The 24,617-nt window shown below is 40.9% G+C and overlaps 1 protein-coding gene across 1 annotated transcript in view; it reads left to right on the top strand.

Annotated features, from left to right (window-relative positions):
- Positions 1 to 24,617, top strand: part of LOC139638430 (MLX-interacting protein-like) — a 30,539-nt gene that overhangs the window by 901 nt on the left and 5,021 nt on the right. Inside the window, exons 2-13 of the mRNA XM_071512566.1 lie at positions 6,588 to 6,694; positions 7,488 to 7,573; positions 7,842 to 7,931; positions 8,052 to 8,093; positions 11,342 to 11,582; positions 11,886 to 11,975; positions 12,153 to 12,247; positions 13,257 to 13,803; positions 14,228 to 14,331; positions 23,160 to 23,268; positions 23,678 to 23,802; positions 24,165 to 24,272. Coding sequence (XP_071368667.1) covers positions 6,588 to 6,694; positions 7,488 to 7,573; positions 7,842 to 7,931; positions 8,052 to 8,093; positions 11,342 to 11,582; positions 11,886 to 11,975; positions 12,153 to 12,247; positions 13,257 to 13,803; positions 14,228 to 14,331; positions 23,160 to 23,268; positions 23,678 to 23,802; positions 24,165 to 24,272 — 1,744 coding nt within the window. The remainder of the gene's footprint in view (positions 1 to 6,587; positions 6,695 to 7,487; positions 7,574 to 7,841; positions 7,932 to 8,051; positions 8,094 to 11,341; positions 11,583 to 11,885; positions 11,976 to 12,152; positions 12,248 to 13,256; positions 13,804 to 14,227; positions 14,332 to 23,159; positions 23,269 to 23,677; positions 23,803 to 24,164; positions 24,273 to 24,617) is intronic.

The following is a 24,617-nucleotide window of genomic DNA, read 5'->3' as shown; positions in this document are numbered from 1 at the left end:
ACCTCATGCTGTAGTTTGTTACACCTTTTAACCAACTTAATGTCTAATCATTATCACAAGATATACACTTATTTTCATAATTAACAATCTCTAGCCCACATTTAACTGAAATTACTCCAGTCGTTTCTAAGAAAAATAACCACAATCAATGTATTATTGTGAATATAGTGAAGACTACAGGAAACTATATTGATTTATTATCACAACCTGGCTGGGATGTATAACGGTTTAGCCAAGATACTATTTTTGAAACTGTGTCATATGTTGTATGGCCGCACATAATGACATCTGTTGTGTTTCTGGTCAGGATTTGACCCGAAACAACACAGATTTCCTAAGTATAAATAAAACCAGTACCCTTCACTAAAAGGTGTGACCAATTATTCTTTTGTGTTCTGATACCGAGTGCAGGATGTCATGAAGCCTTATGGCAATCAGATAAAAGAAACCATATTTATGACAGCAAAAAGTTGTAAATTGGTCAGATTTACAAGGCAATTATGTTATGATAAATATAATTGATATGAACCAAGCATCAAAAGGTCAGCAATAGCAAAAACACTGGGATTACATTACACTCAGTTCTCTGTTTATGGCTGTAGTGTAGTGTGGGTGAAAAGCCAGCTGTTGTCCGAGGATTCCCTCTCTCTTGGACTGGGTAGGAAAACTATTTATAGAGCAGGGAGGCACTACTACCACCTAGTAACTGTTCTCCTTTAATCATTGTCCCCCACCAAAGGGGGGACCATGGATCGGTCTCCGTCCGTTAGTTTGTTAGTCACACTGTAACGTTGACTTTGTGCCGCTAGGGGGCGGCATTGGCAATGAATGGGGACACAGTGGTAAAGCAGGTCATACAGTTAAAGTAACCATACAATATGGAGGACAATCAGGGGTTAAAGTGGGCCGCAACGGCGTTCCGGCACCTTCGATTAATAAGTAAATAAATCTGATTGGCAGTTTCATACATAATAATGTCAAGCGAGTTCACAGGGCTGCCAACTGTCACGCACTGACCGAGAGACTCACGCAATTGACATTTTTCACACGCTCTCACGCCACAAGTCTATTTTCTCACGCAGTGAAAAACAAATTCATAACTGATAACGTTGCGACGGAAAAAAGGAAACTGACAGCAGGACAGACGAGACAGAGCAGCGCAGCAGAGAGTTATTCAGACCATCTGAATAGTGAGAAATATACACAAATGTATTATATTATATTATTATATTATTATTATATTGTAATTTATTCCCATGCATGCTGCTCAGAGTAATCTCAGTCAGCGGCTCTTCTGCATCTCTCCCTCTCCTCTCGCGCCGTGCGCACCAGGCAGGAGTGAGAGTGAGTTGCTATGGTTACGGGGACGCTCTGTGTCTGTCACTCTGAAACTTTCTCATGATTCCCAATAATAGGTTTTTAGGTTAGTATGCCTATGCAAAATCATGAAGGTAAGCACCTCAATGCTGAAATCTATTAATATAACATAATTTTACATTTTTGGTTAACATTATACAGGGTTGCTGTTTCTTGACTTAATCCAAGAGGTTAGGTGGTGTAGAAATGCAGGAAATTTGTTTTAAATTACAATTTTTTTCTGACCCCCCCACCAATTATGTATCTACACCCCGTAGAAATGCAGGAAATTTGTTTTAAAGGTCCCATATTATGAAAAACACGTTTTTCCTTGCCCATACACATATACTTTAGTCATCCCTTAACCTAACAACCCCCAGAATGTGAGAAGTGAATGCCTCTGCATTGTTGCCCTAGCCTCCTCCCTGGGAACACATGCCAGAAAACGAGCCGTTTTGATTTGGCTCCCCTTGTGACGTCCCAAGGGGAGCAATTTGCATACGCCGACCTCCATGGTGGATAACCACTCCCACTCCTCTCTGCTCTCTGTGGGCTGTCGGCCGCCATTGTTTTACTCCGCTGCTACAGCTTAGCAGATGTCAAAAGCAAGAGCAAAACATGCTAAGTGTTCCGTTGTTGGCTTCAAGGCTGAACACAGAGCTCTACACTGCCTCTCAGCATTGGAAGATAAAAAGATATTTTTTTACAATAACGTTCTGACTACAGTAAACTTAGTCCAAATTTGCATGTTTGTGCTAACCGCGTTACCTCGGACTGCTTCGTAAACGAGTGTCAATACAAAGCAGGATTTACATCAACACTGCTCCTAGAAGATGGAACATGGATTTATCCCAATTGGATGTGGCCCAACAGCAAATGTGCAATCGGTAAGTGTCGCCACTTTGTGATGATATTTACAGTTGGGTACAGTCAGCTGGGCTTGACAACATGTCGAGGTTGTGTGTAAAGTTATGTTCCATTTGCTTGTTTGTGACATTGTTTTCATGTTTGTTTTTTTAACACAGTCTATGGTGCTTTGTTGCTAAATCAGTTGCCTTGTGTGGAGAGATGTGTCCGCTAACGTAGCTTGAGAATGAGAAATGAATATGGTAGTTTACGGTGTTTCAGTCCGATTAGCATCGGGTAGCGATTTAGCTCCAATCCCAATGGGACGGAGTTTGATGCGGGCCTGTGAATACGAGGAAGCCTGTTGGCCACAACGACAACAACAGTTAGCAATCGTCTAGTTAACCAGATCCCAAAAGGACAAAGCTACTATGATCCAGGCTAGGAGTTAGTGCCGTTAGCGGCGTGCTAATCTAGCGCTAGCGTTAGCGTTAGCGTTAGCTAAGGTTAGCTCCTCTGGCTCACTTTGCGGACACATCTCCTTTCTAGACAGCCGCACCTAACGTGGCAAAACTCGAACAGTACTTTGTTTATCGGGGACTCTGGTCACCGCGAACATTTCACTTCTAACGCCAAATGAATGGAAGGGAGTTACTGGCTGATGACATGTAATATTTCACGTTCTGTCTTTGCACCTAGTCTGGTAACTCTAGTCTTGTAATCAGCTGGGGTTGTGGCAAAAAATAACTAGAAAACCTGAACAACGAGACTACAACAAATGCTACCTTTCTCGAGATTGTGATGTCCTATTTTTCTTGAGACTGTGTTTAGAACCAACTACATGGTAATTATTGAGGCTGTAGTTTGTGGTAATGTTACTGGATTGCAGTATATTGTAAGGTGTAGGTATTACTCATGATGCAATATCCTAAACAATATTTGAGATAATTGGTTGCAGCATTAAACATTGCTATTCCCTGCTATGGGGCCAGCACATCTCAGACAGTCGTTAAATAAATATACAAAGTATAAACTATAGTATAAAATAATTTATGACTCAAAATTGCACATTCTTTTGTAATGGAACAACTGATTACTTCTGTGTTTCTGTTACTCCACAGATTACGTCGATGAGTTGATGGACCTCATCTTTGATCAAGTCTTCCAGGACCCTGCACCTCATGTGAGCCAGGTTTTGAAGATCCCCATCCCAGAAGACCTGTGCGTCCAGTCTGACAGGCCGGCCAAGGTGGATGTCATTGCAGCCACATGTCTCAGTTCAGTCAAGAGGCAGTCTGAACCCGACGCAGCTGGCAGCATCAGGGAGCTCACAGCATTTGCACAGCACCACACACACTGGTATCAATACTCTGACCCTGTGACCTAGAAAGCCCCAGCACTAGCTGACAAAGGATCTGTAGGCTAGACACTGAGAAGAGGGTACACATACTGTCAATATATTTCATTTGAATACTTAGTCTCTTCTATTGTTGTTTTGGTTATCTGGCATGAGGTCAGGTTGTAGTCGGGCGTTTTCCATGAATACATAACAGATAACTAAAAACATCAAATTATAAATCATTATTGTGATTGATACACCCTGTGTATCCCTGGTCCTGCATAAGTAGTATGTTATGTTTCTACATGTGCCTTTTTTATGCCTTTTCTAAAATAAAATAATTTTATTCTGTATGAACAGTCAGTGTTGTGGTTACTTATTGGTTTCACATTTAATTTACATGGGTGTGTAAAGGGAAAAACGTATATAATCCCACACACAGTGTCTATACTTACATGGTGCTTTATTACATTTCAATGACTGAAATGTAATAAAGCACCATGCAAGTGTAGACAGTCTGTTGGATTATATTACTTTTTCAGTAACTTTTGTCCTATGCCCCTGTCACTAAAAGACTTTTAGGTGTGCTAAAGTTTTTTCTACATGGATGTGTAATAAAGTATAACACACAGTTATTTTACTCAAATTTATTGTCATGTAAAGTATTATCCAAAGTCACATGTTCAAATCAATTCATGCACAGAATGCATAAAAGAAACTTACTGTTCTCTACCTCTAAGCTGTAAGGGCCCGTAGTCTGCTTTATAAATGTTCATTGCATTCTGTAGTGAGAACACATTCAAACATACAGGCTCCAGACCAGGATGATCAACATGCATGTAGGTGGATCCTGAAGCTGCTTCATTCTTCTGGTAACCTAAGGAATGAGAAAGGGTAACTGTTACTGAATTTTGCAAGCTTTATACGAACATTACACTGACGATTATGTTATGAATCAAACAAACCATACGGTATAGTTACAGTGCGAGACACTCCGGCAGGTAACGTTACATATCGTTTTTATGGGATACAAATTTGTCCGCTATGGCTATCCAGAAAGACCACATAACGTTAGCCGACGCAACCACATACACACACACGGTGAGAAAGTACGAAAACAGTGATTTTCAACCTACCAGTCAGAGACATCCTCCTGTAACCGTGTCTGTAAAACTTCGGTAGTTGCCTCCTCTTGTTCGGTTGACAGATTCCGCCTCAAAAATGTAGGTTTTACATGTTGTGTCACAGAGTTTTCTTCTACAAGCAGCTGCCATGTTGGTCTTGGAGTTTTTCCGCGTCTGTACCCCCCCCCCCCCACCCAGCCGATCAGGCGGCCAATCAGAGCAGCGCCTCATTATCAGAGCATCCCCGCCCACTCAGAACAGCGCATAGTTAATGAGGGGAGAAACTGAGAGGATGGAGAGGCCCCATAGAGCCTGGATTTGTGTGTGTTTTTTGCAACAGAATTCATAAACTCACATTCACTGTCGTCTCCTATAGTCTGAAAGAAGAATGGAGCGTTTTCCCAAGGCGCTCCATAGAGAATTAACCTAAAAAGATGAAAAAAAAAAAGGCTGGAGAAGACTGTGAGAAAACCCAGGACAACTTTCTGAGCATTGTGATACACTTTCTGGAATTGATAGCACTACTGTAGTACAAAGCTCAATTAGTTGAGACCGGCAACCTATGAGTCCACAAAGTCCTCCATCCATTGTCAATGGAGGACCTCCAGGCTGTTAACATGGCATGACATCACGTACTGTAAACTTGACTCTCCGGTTTATAGCTTCGGAAGGGATTTGTTGATGTTCACAAATACTGAGTGGACCGTCCCAAGGCCACAGGAATATCATTATGTAAACACTTAAATTGGGTGGTATTCCCCTTTTTAATCCTGAATCTGACGTAGCTACAGCAGCGCACACTGATGAATCCTCCTGATGTTGCCTTACATTAAAACAGACATCTGTCTTGTTCCCACAATGCCCTCTCACACACTCCTGAATTACACTGCCAGAGACGGAGATCTGCGAAAAACAAACGGTGTCAGGTCAAACAAACACTGGTTTTAGGCCAATAGTGAATGTAGTTCCTTTTTTTCAGACTCCTATGGCCTTGATGTCTGTTATTCAGTGCTTCCTCTACCTGGTCTTCTTCCAGTTTCTTCTCCCAATAAGGAAGTAATTAAAGTCCACTGTCCAAGGCCTTAACAATGATATATGTGAATTGCGTGACATTTTCCTCTAACAATAGACACACTAAAAATTTACTTTTTTCCATTATCACACACCTTTTGCCATTGACAAGCTTTATTTTTTGTGTAAATATGTTTTGCTTTCTCTTGGTTTACTTCCTCTTGTCAGCATACCACACTTTTAACTAGCATTGTGCTCGACCTTGGCAGATTCCTGCTTGTTTGTTTTGCTTTGCTTGCTTGTGCAGAGTCGGCACAATAGCTTGCCAGTGTTGGTCTAGTTGACCTGTACCTTGTTATTATGTCGTGCACTTGGGTTTCTCGTGGAAGAATCCAGCTTTTCCCTGTTCCTATGGCAAGAGACAAATCACCCATGCGGTCATTAAAGGGAAATACCGGTCTCATTTAGTTACAGCCCATTTACTTCTGTCTGCCATTTGGCAATGCATGCCGTGTGTAATTAGATTTTTAACATACTTGTTTTTTGGTATTTTTGAAATACAAACTCTTTCCCCACGGCGCAAGATGTGCGCATTAGGAGCCAAATTCATGTCAGTCAGTGAGTCATCAGACACTTAACCTTATATACCAACAACCAAGATATACCGGCAGTGCTACAGTCTCAGTAATGTGTGCAAGCTGGGGGGATTTCACAGCATCTGTACTTGTTATGGATGTGACGGTAAAGTTTGTAACATGAAAACACTCAACTCAGGATGTTTACTGTGATGTGTGTCTAGCTCGGGCATCTTTCAAGTCTGTGGGAGTTTTTGATACTGTACAAAAAAGAATCAGCGTCTCTCACTTGAGAAATTATTTCACAGTGTGTTTTTTTCCCCTCTGTCTTTTCAGCGGTAAGTTAGTATCTCCAAAATGGAAGAACTTCAAAGGTCTGAAACTGCTGTGGAGAGACAAGATTCGTCTCAACAATGCCATCTGGAGAGCCTGGTATATGCAATGTAAGAGTTCCACCATGCCTCATTTATTTTGTATCAATATCCTGGTAGTATATAGATCACTGTCATGATGTAGCGTGTATATGTTAATACCCTGTGAGCTAATGAACAGTCAAACCGTGTCAAGAGCTGGTCCAAGTATCCAAAATTCAGGCTTTAATTTTTGTCATTACACTAAATGTCATACTTTCAACACATGTATAAACTACAGCGACACAGATCCTGATACTATGTTTTTTGTGGTCTTCAAGCAACATATCATTGCCACAATCCTTGCAACTAGTTAGTAATGGTTTGTTTGTTTACATACCATGAGCCACTTGTGGCCGTGACCAATGGGAGCGCTCATTCATGTCACAAAAATAAACAGCACTAACTGGGTCAAGCTCTTCACAAGCTGTGACTGTTGACCTGGAGTCATTCATGTTGTCAGCGGTGGCGTTGCTACAGTTTGCATACATGATAGAAGAAATATGATTTTTAGAATAGGTTCTCAAATGTGCAAATGAATAGAAAGAGGCAAAAAAAAAACAGAATGGGGAAAAAAGTCTGAATGTCAGCAGAGACTTTAATTCTCAGGGCAACTGATAGTAAAGCCTGACTGTTTTTGAATTTGTGAGATAAAAAGTGCAAATGTTCTGCCGAAATGACGAAATGCTGCTTTAACCACTGTTGTGGTCTTAAAAAATTTCAGCTGTTAGAATATTGTTGTTTTTTTTAACACCAGTCACCAATATGAAAGAATATGAATTGTGTATTCTCAGCTGTAGGTGATTTTGTTTTTTTCTACTTCTAGATGTGGAGAAAAGGGAGAATCCTGTCTGCCACTTTGTGACTCCACTCGATGGCACTATGGACTCCGAGGTCCATCGTCCTGCAGAGGTAAGCATACAAGAATGAAGTAGTATGGGACTGGATTGGTATATAACCAGCAACACTGACTTCCGGATGTTTCTCTAGTAATCATATTCTTCCCTTTTATCATTTTTTATTTGCGATCCCACTTCAGCTGAATTATTTTGTCATTGCTAGTCCTATGTTTTCCCCACTCTGTTGCTCAGTTTTCATCTTTTTCTCGTCTCATTCTGTGTCCCGTGTGTTTAATTGTCGCTTGGTCTGTCCTTTCTCCGTCTCCCTCTGCCTTCCACAGGCCATTGCCACAGAGGGGAAGTACTGGAAGAGAAGAATTGAAATTGTCATAAGAGAGTATCACAAGTGGAGAACATACTTCAAGAAGAGGGTAGCGTATTGTGCATAATTTAAAAAATATCTTAATGTTTCAGTTTGATTGTTTATTTGATTCATCATAATTTATTGTATAAAATATTCATCTATGTTGCACTTATAGACTTCTTTATAGTTACAGAAGCACAAGGATGACGACCTCTCAAGCTTGCTCAAGGTATGCAAAACAAAATTCTATTATGCTAAACCTGTCAAAGTGCTAATAGTGTCAACATCTGCTTTACAAGGGTTAAAATAAGGATTTGGAACTAACCCACGCTAACACAGGTATCTTCTTTGATATTTAAAGGATATGGCTGGTGTTTTTTAATGCATTGCTTACCGTCAACTAGGGTTGGATATCGTTGGATTTTAACGATTCTGATTCCAATTCCGATTCTGCTTATTGATTCCGGTTCTTAACGATTCTCGATTACAATTCTTTGAGGGGCAGGGTCAAAACATGCTTATTTCACAGAAAAAAAAAATATTTTTTTTTAAAATATGACTTTACACAAGTTATATTCAGAAACTTCTAACTTGTGCGCACATTAAAAAAAACAATAAAGACCCAGGTATTTTTCAAAGTCTTTGTAAGAGTCACAGTTCTCACTCCGACGGTATGAAGGTATGTTGTCTGTCTCCGGAGCTGTATGCGTGTGCGTACAGTTCAATCCTACCGCACTTGAAGTAGGTGTGGAATACGTGTTCCTTAGTTCACAGTCTTCTTACTGCAAGCAACAGGTTCTGTATCTTGTGGGCTGGGCTTGCCATCCAGTGCTGGATTAGTTCAGAGAGCTAATACCTTTAGTAAAAACTCGATTGCAGCTAGCGGACTTTTAGATCGCTAACGCTTTTAGCATAAGTCAATGGAGTTGAACATAGCGAAAATTAGCATCACGGCTAGCGGACTTTTAAATCGCTAACTCTTTTAGCATAACTCAATGGAGTTGAACATAGCTAAAATTAGCATCACGGCTAGCGGACTTTTAGCATAACTAGACTAAACTGCATAACTAAGAAACAGGAAACTACTACTTCTTCTTCTTCATTGGTTTTACTGGCGGACTACAAACCAAAGGTGCATGCCGCCACCACGGAAACTGAAACTAGCGCGAGTGAAATCTGTTTAGCAACCGAAAAACCAAAAGTTCATACCTGCCAACACTCCCGATTTTCGCGGGAGTCTCCCTATTGTTTTAACCCTGTGCTCTCGATTGGTAATTTCTCCCATTAATCTCCCGATTTCATAGTGATACAAATCAAATGGATGTTTCTCATTTTCTGTGGGGGATATGTGTCCTGGTACCTGGCAACCCTGCCCAGAGGCAGAGGTGAGCGTGCGCAGACGACCCTGCCTGACGTGCGTCACTCGTCGCTGCGCTCGCTCAAGCCCTCTGCTCCGCTCAGTTTGCCACTGAAACAGGTCTCAAGAAGAAGAAATACACTTCCAAATTTCAGTCCACTTGGTGCGAGACCTTCCCCTTTCTAACCGCGAGCCACATCAGCAAACTTGTAGATGTATTAGCTATTTTGTATAGACTTTGAGACACGCTCTCACGCCACAAGTCCATTTTCTCACGCAGTGAAAAACAAATTCTTAACTGATAACTCGCGACGTGAAAAAAGGACACTGACAGCAGGACAGACGAGACAGAGCAGCACCGTGCAGCAGAGAGTTATTCAGACCATCTGAATAGCGAGAAATATACACAAATGTATTATATTGTAATTTATTCCCATGCATGGTGGTCAGAGTAATCTCAGTCAGCGGCTCTTCTGCGTCTCTCCCTCTCCTCTCGCGCCGTGCGCACGCAGGCAGGAGTGAGAGTGAGTTGCCATGGTTACGGGGACGCTCTGTGTCTGTCGCTCTGAAACTTTCTCATGATTCCCAATAATAGGTTTTTAGGTTAGTATGCCTATGCAAAATCATGAATGTAAGCACCTCAATGCTGAAATCTAGTAATATAACATAATTTTACATTTTTGGTTAACATTATACAGGGTTGCTGTTTCTTGACTTAATCTAAGAGGTTAGGTGGTGTAGAAATGCAGGAAATTTATTTTAAATTACAATTTTTTTCTGACCCCCCCACCAATTATGTATCTACCCCCCGTAGAAATGCAGGAAATTTATTTTAAATTACTATTTTTTTCTGAACCCCTCCCTCCGAAACAGGGTTCCCCCACCTGCCAAATCCCACTTTATCCCCAGAGTATAGAAACAGAGTTTTTCTTAGTTACTGGAAAATGGAAATGGAATTGGAATTTTTTACATTTCATACTGCATTTCATTCTGTTATTTCTAGATTGGATTACATAGGCTGTTAATCTCTGTGAGAGGTCACAAATGCAAGAATATCCACAATATCGACAATAGCCAATGTATATCCATTAGTAAGAAAATCTCCCTCTTTATCACAGCCTAATGTTGGCAGGTATGGATAAGCAGAATCGAAATTAAAATGTCTTAATGATTCCTTTGGAATCGGAATTTTGGAACCGGTTCTAATTTGGAGCCGGTTCTCGATGCCCAACCCTAACGCCAACAAATCCTATGAAAATAACAAAATCAACAATGGGATTGCTCTACTCCCGTTACTTTCTGACTTCCCACTTACCGTTTTTAGTCTTCAACCCGGAAGTCATTGGCTCCAATTGTAACCTAAAAACCTTGAAATACAGCTCACAAAGACATAGTTTCAATTTTAAAAATCGCTAACTGTGGGAAAAAATGGGAACAAATTCTTCATTACACCGGGGACCTCTTTCCGTGCTACGGAACTACTTTCCTGAGATCGCAGACAGCCGGTTTATTAAGTTGTTTGAGGAAAAAGTCGGCTGGCCCGGTGCATCGCGGTGATGAAATATGCTGCCCAGTGCAACGGCATGGCTCTTTGACGTGTTTTTAACCGTTTTTTTTTATACAATGGAGTTCTATGGCTGCTGGGACATGGCTTCATTGGGCACCGGCTACATGGACGAGACTTGTTGGCAAAACAAAATCATTGCTGATTTTGTTATTTTCATAGGATTTGTTGACGGTCAGCAATGCATTAAAAAACACCAGCCTTATCCTTTAACATTATTTGTATACTTTTTAATGCAGCTAATTGCACCTAATTTCAGTTACTGGGTATGTGTGTTTGCCTGTTAACAGATAAATATAATTTAAGATATTATTAATATGATTATGTGTTTGTTTAAAACTACTACATGAAGTGTGTAGCTGAGTTGTGTCGTCATGGGATTGGAATTCTATGTGTTGCTGCCCTCCTTTATTTTAGTGCCATCCCAATGTAATTTTGTGTTTTGTTTGATTTGTCGTAAACTTTTGTCTTTCACTGTCTTCTGTCACTCTGTACTCAACACTGCATGCTTTTGCGTCATTAACCGGCCTGCCTGTTGCATTTTGAACACTCGAAGGGGCCGCAGGAGCAGTTTTCACTGTTTGGGGAAGTGTCTCCAGACATGCTCCGTGTCTCCTTTTGTCAGGACGAAGACACTGCTGCACGTCGCGTGCCTCGTAAGCATCATGACTCACCTGTCCCCATGGAGATGGACCCGCTCTTTGACATGGATGTTCTGATGTCTGAGTTTTCAGACACGTTGTTCTCTACGTTGGCCTCGCACCAGCCCATAGCCTGGCCCAATCCAAGGGAGATTGGTGAGAATCATCAGCTGTCCATTTTATGCATTCCTAAACAAATTTAGAATATTTTCTTACTCATTTAAAACTCAATAAACTAATTTGTATCCAAGCTACTACTTCTGTCTACTTTTAACTGGATCCAGCACCCCAAATTATTTCCTTTCTCCTCAATTCTTTTGTCAACCACGCTTGCTAAATTAGTTAACATGCGAATACAAGTACTTCAGGGAGCTGGATCCAGACACTATCTATTTGTCAAAATGCTGTCATGTTTTCCCCCTGCCCTGCCTAGTAGCTGTGCCTCTCTGCCTTCCACAGCTCATGCAGGGAACGCGGACATGATCCAACCAGGACTGATCCCTTTACAACCCAACCTAGACTTCATGGACTCCTTTGAACCACTGCAAGGTAGCAATAAGTCACGACCTACAGTATATAGCTACAGTAGTACTGCGCACACACTAATGGTGCACTCTTTTACAATATCCAAGCGCACATGTTCCTAGTAACTCTACTACAGCAGTCTAACACTTAAAAAGTAGTGTGGTTTTACTAACCTCTAACTAACATAGACTCTTGTTCCAGACTTATTTCACAGCCTCCGTCAGCCCGTCTTCCCCTCTGTTTCCCCCACTGCACCATCTGTCACCTCTCTACCCAGCAGCAGCTCTCAGTCACAGGTAAACAGCTAAGCTTAGTCCCCAACTCACCCTACCATGATACAGAGGTTGTGCAAGCAGTGTTTGTTTTTTTTCTGGACATTCATCAAATTCAATTTCAGTTTGCTGGACAAATTGTTAGAAATCACACCATGTCTTTTACCAATTTCAGGGTTAATTACATATAAACCCATGTACAGTGTCCTTTTGTGAACGTTTTGCATTATTTTAACTATTTCAGAACAAAATAGGCCTATCCTAAAGACTAAATAGACATGCATTGTGCAACTTGCTGAATTGGGCAAATGGAAAGACAGAGGTGCTTGCACACACACTAATTCAGCTAATTAGACAAGTTTCTGTCCACACTGTCAAAGGCTTCCCCATCTCATTAACGGGTCAGGATTTAGGGTTAGTTACTTTAGGAAAATAATTGTTTGAAAAAGAGATAAATTTTCTTCAGGTCAAATATCCTTCCTTTCTCCAAAATGCAAACCAGTTATGAAAATGAAGGTAAACTGCAGCATCAATACTTGACAGACAGAAAAAATATAAAATGTATACATGTGTGTTATTAATTGATTCGTGTTTGCCTATAGTTAGGTGCACATCGACCTCTGACATTATCATTGCTAGGGCTGTGCAAAAAAATCGATACAGCTGAGTATTGCAATATTTTTTTCCATGATACTGTATCGATTTTCCAGCCCCTCGTATCGATACATGAAAAAAAAAAAAATATATATATATATATATATATATAAAAAAGTTTTTGGGATGTCCATTACAGTTGTGAAGCCTCATCTAGTTATGAGGTTTTTTTTTTCGCTATTGGACAGCAAGGAACCACAATCCTTCTAATAGACTTTAAAGACTTTAATCAGCTTGACCAGCCAAAAACAGGGAATTAGCTAATGCACTAGCTAATGTGAACTTTGCCCTACACAACTGCTGCTTTTCCTATATCATATTGCACTGGTATCAAAGGACTGTGTGTTTGTTCTGTTTTCCTTTTTTTATCCCTTGCTAGGCCCAGTTACTGTCCTCCATGCACCTGTCAGCTGACCACATCTCCTCCCCCGGCCCCATGGCCAGTCAAACCAGTGGGACAGGCGGGGACGATTCTGCCTATGTGCAAAACTACATGCCTCTCTTCTCTGGGCAGGTGACTTCCAGCGCTCAAGCAGGCGTTTCCTCAGTCTCTCAGTCCTTAGCCCATGCTCCGCTGGCACACTGCCTTCCAGGTCAAGGTATGGTGCCATCGCCCCTGGACGGTGCCTCAACACTGGATGAGAGTGGAGCACCATCTGTGATTACACACACCGCCTCCTCCACTGTCACGCCCAGCGACGCTGCCACCACCTTTAGCCACGGCTCAGAGTACAGCTCCCTCTCCACACAACCTCCACCTCCACCATCCCACCTCCAGCCCCTGGCACCTTTGCCCGCCAACCCCCTCCAGCACCCTCAGACTTTTGCCCTGCCTCGCCCCATTCAGTCTTCCAGTACCAACAAAAACCGCCATGTGCAAAGGATTGTTCCTAACACCCTCCCCTCCTCTCACCTCATCCTCACAGGTCTGTTGTTTATCCCCAGATCAAGATATTAAATCTGTATCGAGAGAAATTGATTTTTGTTAGTTGTTTAGAAATGTAAATACTTGAAGGCTATTCAGATGTAGACGTAAATACTGTTTGTTGTGGGCCGTACCAAGGCTGGCATTGCCTAACTGTCAAATAATGTAAATGGGAATTTGTTTTCTTTGCACATTCCCCTGGGGAAAAAAAATAGATTTACATATGTGTGTCACCACAAAGATCTGAGCTTAGGGTCAGTGGAGCTGTGTCACTAACTGTTATTACCACAAGATAGCGCTCAAGCCTTTCTTTTTTCATCTACTAAACCAAATGCAAAGAGGTGAAGAAAAAATTCAGTATATATCAGGTAATGAGTCATCATTAGTTGGACACTCCTCCTGACTAATGATGTTTATTCCTTCAGCTCCTTTCCCAGGTCCCAATGCAGTGATCGTTACACCCACACCTCTGAAAGGAGATGTGGTCCAAAACACAGGAGTGGTCATCGCTTCTTCTCGTCTTGGAGCGGTATGTTTTCAGCTGAGGCAATGTTGGCCTCATTGTTTTCTTTTTTTTTTTAAGTATATTAGTTATTGAGTCACCATGGTTCTTGAAAAAATGAAAATTGACAATAGAAAATTATAACTTTGCAACTTTGAGATCCCACCAAACTCAAGGTACGGGCTCATTTTGCTCTGATGTGTACAATTAATGCGAAGTGCTACCAACCATCTTTAGCTTTAAAATACATTTAAAATTCAACTACTACAATTTACAATTTCACATTTGGCAGACGCTTTTATCCAAAGCGACTTACACATGAGCTTTTCATACAACAGTATGTTAGGAGAGAACAACGAGAGTAAGTGCTATAAAGCTAAGTTCTGGTCCAACAGGACATAGGTGCTATGAGGCAGTGCTACAAGGCAGTGCTATGAGGCAATGCATAGAGTGCATAGAGGCAAAAAAAAAATTTTTTTTTTGGTTTGGTTACACAGGCCATTAGGTGAGAAGGTATTCGCTAAAGAGCTGGGTCTTTAGCCTTTTCTTAAGGATTGAGAGGGACTCTGTGGATCGAATGGAGTTTGGTAACTCGTTCCACCACCGGGGAACCACAGAAGAGAAGAGTCTAGGTAGTGACTTAGGGCCTTGCTGTGGTGGCAGCATCAGGCGCCGCTCCTTGGCAGAGCGTAGTGGGGGGGAGGGAGCATAGACCTGAATGAGGGAGTTCAGGTAGGTCGGAGCCGTTTTGGTTGCTGTTTTGTAGGCGAGCATCAAGGACTTAAACTTGATGCAGGCAGCAACTGGGAGCCAGTGGAGGGATATGAATAGCGGAGTGACATGCTCTTTTGGGCTGGTTGAAGACCAGATGCGCCGCCGCATTCTGGATCATCTGCAGAGGTTTGAGCGTACATGCCAGGAGCCCTGCCGGTAAGGAGTTGCAGTAGTCAAGGCATCATATTACAAGCGCCTGTACCAGGAGTTGTGCTGCATGCTCAGACAGGTAGGGTCTGATCTTCCTGATATTGTACAGAGCAAATCGGCATGACCGAGCAACAGAAGCCACATGCTCCTTGAAGGTTAGTTGGTCATCAATCATGACACCCAAGTTTCTGGCAGACTTTGTGGGCATGAGCTGAGTTGATTCGAACTGGATACTGATCTGTTGTTGTACAGAGGGACTGGCTGGGACGACAAGGAGCTCAGTCTTTGACAAGTAAAGCTGAAGGTGGTGTTCCTTCATCCAAGCCGAGATATCGGCGAGGCGTGCCGATATCCGTGCCAAGACTGTGGGGTCGTCTGGCGGGAACGATAGGAGGAGCTGGGTATCGTCAGCATATGAATGATATGAGAAGCCATGTGAGCAGATCAATGCACCCAGTGAGGTGGTGTATATTGAAAAGAGAAGGGGTCCAAGCACTGACCCTTGAGGTACCCCTGTGGACAAGCAGTGGGATTTAGACACTTCCCCTCTCCAAGACACTCTAAAGGATCTCCCTGAGAGGTAGGACTCAAACCAGCAGAGAGCAGATCCTGAGAAGCCAAGCTCAGCAAGTGTGGAGAGGAGGATTTGGTGGTTAACCGTGTCAAAGGCGGCTGATAGGTCAAGTAACAGTAGGACAGAGGACTGACCGGCAGCTCTAGCTGATCGCAGTGTTTCCACTACAGACAAGAGCGCAGTCTCGGTAGAGTGTCCTCGTTTGAAGCCAGACTGGTTAGGATCATACAGGCTGTTCTCAGAAAGGAATTCAGAGACTTGATTAAAGACTGCACGCTCAAGTGTCTTGGAAAGGAAGGTGAGTAGTGAAACCGGCCTGTAATTATCAACCTGAGATGGGTTGAGTGTAGGTTTCTTTAGCAGCGGGGTAACCCGCGCTTGCTTAAAAGCAGTGGGGAACACACCCGTTGTAAGTGAGGAGTTGATGATGTGCGTGACTGCAGGGATAAGTGTGGGCGAAATGGCCTGCAGGAGGTTGGAGGGTATGGGGTCCAATGGACAGGTAGTGGGACGAGAGTCAAGCAGAAGTTTGGAGACTTGCTCCTCAGTGAGAAGGGAAAAAGACAGGAGTGAGGTCCTGTTAGCTGGTGGCAGCATACTGAGTTGGTCAGGCTCAGAGAACTGATTACTGATGGTAGAAACCCTATCAGTATAGAAGGATGCGAAGAGGTCAGCCGTGAGCAAACTTGAGGGTGGAAGTGGTGGAGGTTTGAGGAGTGAATTAAAAGCTGAAAATAATTTCCGAGCGTCCTTGTCACTGCTGATTTTCTCCTGATAGTAAGTGGTCTTGGCACTTTTTAGATGGGAGGAGAATGCCGATAAGAGAGCTTGATCGTCAGTGCGGTCAGTGGGATCACTGGATTTGCCATTTTCTCTCAGCTGCTCTGAGAGACTAGTTGTCTCGAACCATTCATTCAATTCATTCATTCATTCATTCATTCATTCATTCATTCATTCAATTCAATAATCTCTCATGAGATTATGTATGCAAATTGCTGACAAACATGCACCTTTGAAAAAAACAACTGTAAGGGCAAAATGTGCCCCATGGATCAGTAGTGATTTAAAAACACTCATGGCGCAACGAAATGAGGCGAAAAAAGTGGCTGAAACATCTGGCTTTCTATCTGATATGGAAAACTCCCGTAAATTAAGAAATCAGGTAACCAAACTGAATAGAAGTAAAAAGAAAGAACATTACCAGAGTAAAATCAATGATTCTAAAAATGATGGAAAAAAACTATGGAAAACATTGAATGAAATAATGGGAAGGTCGTCACATCAGGCAAATTCATTTATAGAAACTAATGGTACTTTCTTAACAAAACCAGTTTTGTTTCAATAATTACTTCAAGAGCAAGGTTGATAATCTCAGAAAGAACTTGACACCCACTGATGGGTCCTCCCTATGCACACTAATTGAGAACTGTATGATGAAGGATAAAAACTGTCAATTTGATTTTGTGCAGGTTGACACGAGAGGCTGTTGTTGTCTTTGCCATATGAGAAACCGGCTGGTATAGACCATCTAGATGGTAAACTGTTAAGAATTGCTTCTACTCATGTATCTACTCCAATTTGTCACATGCTTAATGTACGGGGTTTGCCCAAAGGTTTGGAAAGAGGCAAAGGTGATTCCAATACCAAAGGATAATAAATCAATCTTCAGAGGTACAAACAGCCATCCAATAAGCATACTTCCTGTATTGAGCAAATTGTTGGAGAAAATAGTTTTCAAACAAATCCAAGATTTGCACGTGTTGCACTCATGAATCGTGGACTGGATTCAGTGACATATTTTAAAAGAAGATGTTTATTCTGAAAAATAATTATAAATACAAAGTGAGTCGGCTGGCACGGCTGGTACATACAGTTGCCTCTACCGGTAATCGCCAACTGACTAATCAAATACTGTACAAATCATTAGAATTCATAATACAAAATAATGATCAAAATAATCAACATCAATAGAAAATTATAATTAAGCTACATTAGATTCATATAATAGTTCTTAATCACACTACTTACCTATTCCAAGCATAAAGTATTCAAAAATTATCATTCTGTAATGTACTAACCTTTCTACAAATAATAAGTAATGTATTTCTGCACTTTCATTCACAAAACTGATTAACCTATATTTACAACTGGCATCTGCCTTGGTGCGCCGTTGCCATGGTGACTGTAAACGCTACTACTACAGCTGATGTTACCGCTAGCCACCACAAGTCAAAACACACCCACATTCCGGCTCCCCTTCAAGGTAAAAACATCTAACAACATAACATACACACTCCCAAACAAAGAACACATGTATGTGAGTTAACACAACCTAACAGGTAACTGCAAATATCGTAAAATGGTTAATATGACCGTTATAGTGTTCGTTCGCGGTAGCGAACTAACGTTAGTTATTAAAGTAGATTACCCCAAAAATACACAACGGACAACCAAGAACAGAAACAATAGCTCCGCTAGCTCACATACATTACAGTGGACGCATTTAAGTGCTCGGTGACACCTGACTCACCTGAAAAATAATTATAAATACAAAGTGAGTCGGCTGGCACGGCTGGTACATACAGTTGCCTCTACTGGTAATCGCCAACTGAAGGACCAGCGTGAGCTCACGGCACCTGCCTGCGTTCTAAATTCTAAGACTAACTGCCTTCCCAAGTAAACTTATGGAAATAATTGGTGGTGTCTGCTGAAGCAGAGATAAATATAAATCAGAGGATTTCAACATGCCACACACGCATACAGAGAAAGTCACTCTACAGCCACTGCCCTAGCCCAGTTAACTGATGATTGGCTGAAACAAATGGATAATAAGAAAATGGTAGGCACAGTCTTGCTTGACTTCAGTGCTGCATTTGATGTAATAGATCATGACATAATGATTATTAAACTAAAGAAATATGGATTTAGCAGTACGGCACTCTCTTGGATGGTCAGCTATCTATCTGAGAGATCGCAGAGAGTCTTTTTTAATGGTAGCCTATCTGAATGTATATACAACAGCTGTGGAGTTCCACAAGGAAGCTGTTTGGGCCCCTTTTCTCTATTTTCACAAATGATCTGCCTCTAGCAATTGAGAATTCTAACGTGGTAATGTATGCCGATGACACGACACTGTATAGCACTGCTTCAACGAAAAATGAACTAGTTACCATCTTGAATCAAGATCTAGAGAGAGTGTATTTGGGTGAAAAATAACAAGCTAGCCCTGAACATTTCCAAAACTAAAAGTATTGTTTTTGGCTCAAGAAGTATGCTTATTGGAGACCCACAGCTGCATCTATCGATGTCAGGGATGGCAATAGAACAGGTCAAGAAGACAAAACTACTGGGTGTAATGTTGGATGGACTATTGTCGTGGTCTGATCACATTGACGGCATTGTGACCAAAATGGGAAGAGGCATAGCAATAATTAGAAAGTGCTCCACTTATTTAACATCCTCTGTTATCTGTCAGGTAATACAGTCCTTGGTCTTTTGTCACCTGCAATACTGTCCAGTTATATGGTCAGCGGCAGCTAAGGAAGACATAAATAAACTACAACTAGTTCAAAATCGAGCTGCCAGATTGGCACTCCATTGCTCAACACGCACAAATATAGCACATATGCACACGCGCTTGTCCTGGTTCTCAGTTGAAATTAAACTCCACTATAGCCTCCTCATGTTCTTCAGAAATGTAGCATTTAATCATACACCTGAATATTTCTTTAACCAAGTACTAAGCACAAGCAACAGACATAACCATTACACCAGGAATGCCAGTTCAGGTCACTTGATACCTCCAACCCCAAGAACAAACCTCCTCAAACGCAGATTTATTTATCGTTCAGTAATGTCTTGGAACTCACTACCTCCTCACATAACTCGCACACAAAACAGATTGGCATTGAAAAAACTATTAAAGGCACACTTGACCATATGACTGGAACCAATTGTATTTGACCAAATCTAATGTATATTGTTAGTACTGATACTATACACCTAAGTATCTGATTGTACCATTTTAACTGTATGTTTTATGTTATGTATTGTATGTATTATGTCTTATGTCCTTTTTGTGGACCCCAGGAAGATTAGCGGTCACCAGGGCGTCAGCTAATGGGGATCCATTTAATAAACAATAAACAATTCAACCTTTATTTAGATCTCAGAGATCATTGAGGGTATACCCTCTTTTACAATGATGCTGAGAGTACAGAGTAAATACACATAAAAAAAAAAACAACCAACGAGAAAACAAATAAACAAACAACAACAGAACACAACCAAACACAGTTAAAAACAGTTACATTCATGAGTGGTGCAGTTTGTAATTATGGTTTTAAATTGACCCAAATGTACAATTGTGTCCAGTTTCAATGTATGCTGCAAAGTGTTCCAGGTGTGTGCAGAAACTATAGGCAGTCTTACCAAGTTCAGTGTTAGTACGCGGTACTTCGAGCATTAGCCAATCCCTTGAACGAGTTGAATAGTGACTATAGGACCAATTTAATAAAGAAGTAATATATGATGGCAAGTTGCCAATAAGGGCTTTATAAATAAAGAGAAACCAATGCCTGTCACGTCTTACTGTAAGGGATGCCCACCCAAGCTTTTCATACAAGAAGCAATGATGTGTGGAATAACTGTCACCGGTAATAAATCTTAGGGCGGAATGATAAACTGAATCTAGGGGTTTAAGAGTAGAGGCAGAGGCGTGTCCATAGATAACATCACCATAATCCAAAACAGACAAGAAGACAGCCTCAGCTTGCTAACAAGTGTGTCAATGTGTAATTTAAAAGTAACTTTTTGATCCAGCCAGATACCAAGATATTTATTCTCCGAGACCCTCTCAATATTGTGTCCATTCAGAGTGGTAATAGGCAAACTATTGTCCACAATATTTCTGGCTCTAGAGAATAGCATATATTTAGTCTTGTTTGAATTCAGGACTAATTTCAAATTAAAAAGTGCGTCTTGTAATTTGTCAAAGGCTTGTTGTAGGATTTCAATGGTTGAGTGCGCAGTATCAGCAAAGCAATAGAGAACTGTATCATCCGCATAAAGATGGGCATTGCAGTTTGTTAGAAAGGATGTAATATTGTTGATATAAATTGTGAACAAGATAGGACCCAATATTGAACCTTGTGGAACCCCTTTTGACAGTGGTAAAAATACAGAACGATCATTTCCCAAAATCACACATTGCTGTCTATGAGACAGGTAGTTCTGAAACCATTTACAGGACTCACACAGCCTCTGTAGGAGTAGAGCATGATCAACAGTGTCAAATGCTTTTGTTAGATCGACAAAGAGGGCAGCACAATATTTTCCTTTGTCAATAGCAGAAACAATATCATTCACAACCAAGGTAGTAGCAGTAACAGTACTATGCTTAGCTCTGAAACCAGATTGGTGTGGACTTAACACAGAATTTTTTGAGAGGAATGATTTAATTTGATTATTAACTAATGACTCCAGGACTTTAGCAAGACAGGACAATTTGGAAATTTTTATCACCACCCTTATGCAGTGGGACTACATGTGCAGATTTCCAGACCTGAGGGACAATGCCAGTAGAGATAGAAAGATTAAAAACATATGTAATTTGTTCAGTAATAAATGGGGCACAGAGCCTTAAAAAGTACGGGTCTAGTTTATCGTCCCCAGTTGCCTTCCTGCAATCGATAGCTTGAAGTGCCTCCTTAACAACGGAGGAAGTGAAGGCCTGTAGGGTGAACTGAGAGGTACGGTTTAAGGAGGGCACATGAGCCAAAGGCTTACTACTAAGAGCCGGTCCTGAATACATTGTATCAAACAGATTTCCAGCAGTAGCAAAGTGTGTGTTGAAAGCATGGCAAATCTCTGATGTCTTATTTATCAAGCAGTCATTAAACATAACATGAGAAGGAATAGATATAGAGGATTTGTTTTAATTTACATTTACTGCTTTCCAGAATTTTGACGGATTTGTAGAAGAGCTAGAGTTTAATTCTATGTAATAATTGGCTTTTGCTTTTCTCAAAGAGGATGTGCATTTATTTCTGAGTTGTCTAAAAGTCAGCCAAAGGGTTGCTTCACCAGTACGCCTCACTAGAGCCCAGGCTTTGTCCCTTGCCTTGAACATCGTTGATAATTCTGTGGAGAACCAGGGGCTTGATCTATCTTTAACCCTAAGCTTTTTAAAAGGTGCATGCTTATCAGTGATAGCAAGTAATGAATTTGTAAAATATTCCAATGCATCTGGTATTTCAGATGTGTGATGTATATTACTGTCAGCAAGGTCACTGAGGAAAGCCTGTTCATTAAAAGTTTTTACATTTCTTTTGATAACAATCGTAGAGCTTGATCTTTCCAGTCTGGCACTTCTTACACAGGCTAGAGGACAGTGGTCACTAAAGCCAAGCGCAAAAACTCCAGAGGCAGTAATTTTGTCCTTCCTATTGGACAGAATCAAATCTATCAAAGTAGATTTTGAAGGTTCCTTCAAATTAGGTCTGGTCGGCTCTTCAATCAGCTGTGACAGATTGAAATTGTCACACATCCCTTTTAAACTATTTGAATCGTTCGTCAACCAATTTAGGTTAAAGTCACCTAGAACCAGCATCTCTGAGTTATTGTACTGAGCAAGTAAGTCTGCTAATTTGTCAATTGCACTAGAGACAGCTGAGGGTGGTCTGTAAACACCCACCACATTAATTGAATTATTACTAGATAAGTTAACTTTCAGAGCAATAAATTCGAAGGAATGAGGTACAGTGACAGCATTTAAAACAGTAACAGATAAACATGACTTCACATATATAGCGACACCACCCCCTCTTCCAACTCTGTCTATTCTGTACAAGTTATAGTTGTAGGGAAACCTCAGAATTATGTATACTCTGTTTAAGCCAGGTTTCTGTCAGAACCAGGATATCGGGGTCAGTCTGTGATACAAGAGTTCTCAGATGATCTAATTTAAATTGTTTGCATAGACTTCTGATGTTTAAATGCATCAACCCCAGGCCATTTCTGGATTTAAAAGCATGTGGGTTAAATAAAACTTGCTCAGAGTCACAGGAGGGCTTACTCGCAGAAGGTAGCCTAGAGCTTGTTTGGGGTTTGGGTGTCATGATTATTACATTTTCAGGGTTATAATAACTTGTACAGGAAATAGGCTGGCGGTGTTTACGAGGGTTATGTCTATTGTTGATTATTACTGGAATAGTGTATGCATGCGTGGGATTTTCATGCTTACGATATGGACTCACTGACCGTCAGTTGGTGAATGCATTGCAGGAGTGCAGAGTGAGTCCAATGTTCATATGTCCCATATTTCTTATGTATTTACTTTCTACATTTTGTCTCTCAGCCTCCTGGATTTCATATCGTGTCTCAGACGCACAAGTCTCCTCAGCCGATTGTCCCCAAAGAAAAGACTTATTCTACCCGCAAGAACCAGAAACCCTCCTCTAGTGTTGGTGAGACAATAATTTTTTCCAGTTATTTGTCCACATGCACACACATGACGTGATGCTATCCATCTTGAAAATACAAAACACTAGGAGTTATAGAGAAACACAAATGCATATCATTTATGGTGTTTTTTAAGACGTATTACTACTTTCTGAGCTTGGAATTATAATCTTCTACCTGAGTTTATCGAGTTATCTACATATTCATGATCATTGAATGTTACTTTATGCTTGTGTTGTATTTTTTTTAAAAGAACCTTAAAAATATATATATTTAAAACCACCGAAAGTACATAAGTTTTGCCTGCTTGTATGTCAAATTTTTGACATACAAGCTCATTGAGCTGCACTCAGATAGATCCTCATAATTCCAAGATCACGACTTGTTAAATATGTATTTTATATATCATATCAGTGCACAATCGGCAAGGTTCAGGTCAAGGGTCGCCATGTGGGTCGGATCAAATCCCGAGTCCCCAGTCGCCCCTCAGCAGCAGTGGCGGCAGCAGCAACGCCCTGGCAAAGAATGAGCCAAACCAGGTGTGTGTGTGTTTGTGTTCACGTATTTAAGTGTATTTTAACATAACACATTTGCATTTGTGATCTCTGCATCTTTGTGAACATTTTATTATTTTCTTGGTATACAGGGCTCTCACAGGCTTTGGAAATCCTTGAAAATTTTTGAATGAAACGACAATTTAAAAGTTAATGAATATAGATGGAAAGCCTTGAAAGCACTTGAATTTGATCTGGGAAAAAAAAGAAATGCATCTCTTGAATTTGATGCCTGGGCAAATGTGTAACCCTCTTTATAATATTGGTGCTATTGTTCCTTTTCTAAACACTCTGTAACATCTGACCCGGTCTCAATAAGCTTCTACATGTTGTCTGTTGTGTGACAGAGCCGGAGGGTGACCCACATATCTGCTGAGCAGAAGAGACGATTCAACATAAACATTGGCTTTAAAACACTCTGCAACCTGGTTCCCACCCTCAAGTCCCAGTCAAATGTAAGGCTTCATACTTGTCTTTCCTTTATATACTTTATATGGGAAAAGTAATGGAAAGCTTAAGTGAAATTGGTTGGGTTTTTTGTGGTTTGAATTGCTATTTAAAGTATAAAAGGGTTGTGTCTGTAAAGGTATAGGGTTGTCCAAATTCAGTAAAACAAGGAAACATTCAAAATTAAATATCCAGCTTCATAAAACATCCATACAGATTCAGGAATTACTTTGGTGTGGCTGCAATCTTTACTTCTTTGGTTCATAGTTATCCTCCATGAGTTTAGAGTACAAATAACATGTCAGTTTACTACCCCTGTGATTACTACACATTCAATACTGGATATCTGAATT

Source organism: Centroberyx affinis, unplaced genomic scaffold, assembly GCF_046629955.1.
Source record: "Centroberyx affinis isolate AG114_WGS23_722 - 3 ecotype Tasmania unplaced genomic scaffold, CSIRO-AGI_Caff_v1 ptg006352l_1, whole genome shotgun sequence".
NCBI lineage: Eukaryota > Metazoa > Chordata > Actinopteri > Beryciformes > Berycidae > Centroberyx > Centroberyx affinis.
Note: the sequence above shows the minus strand (reverse complement) of the source record. Positions and strands in the feature narration are given on the sequence as shown.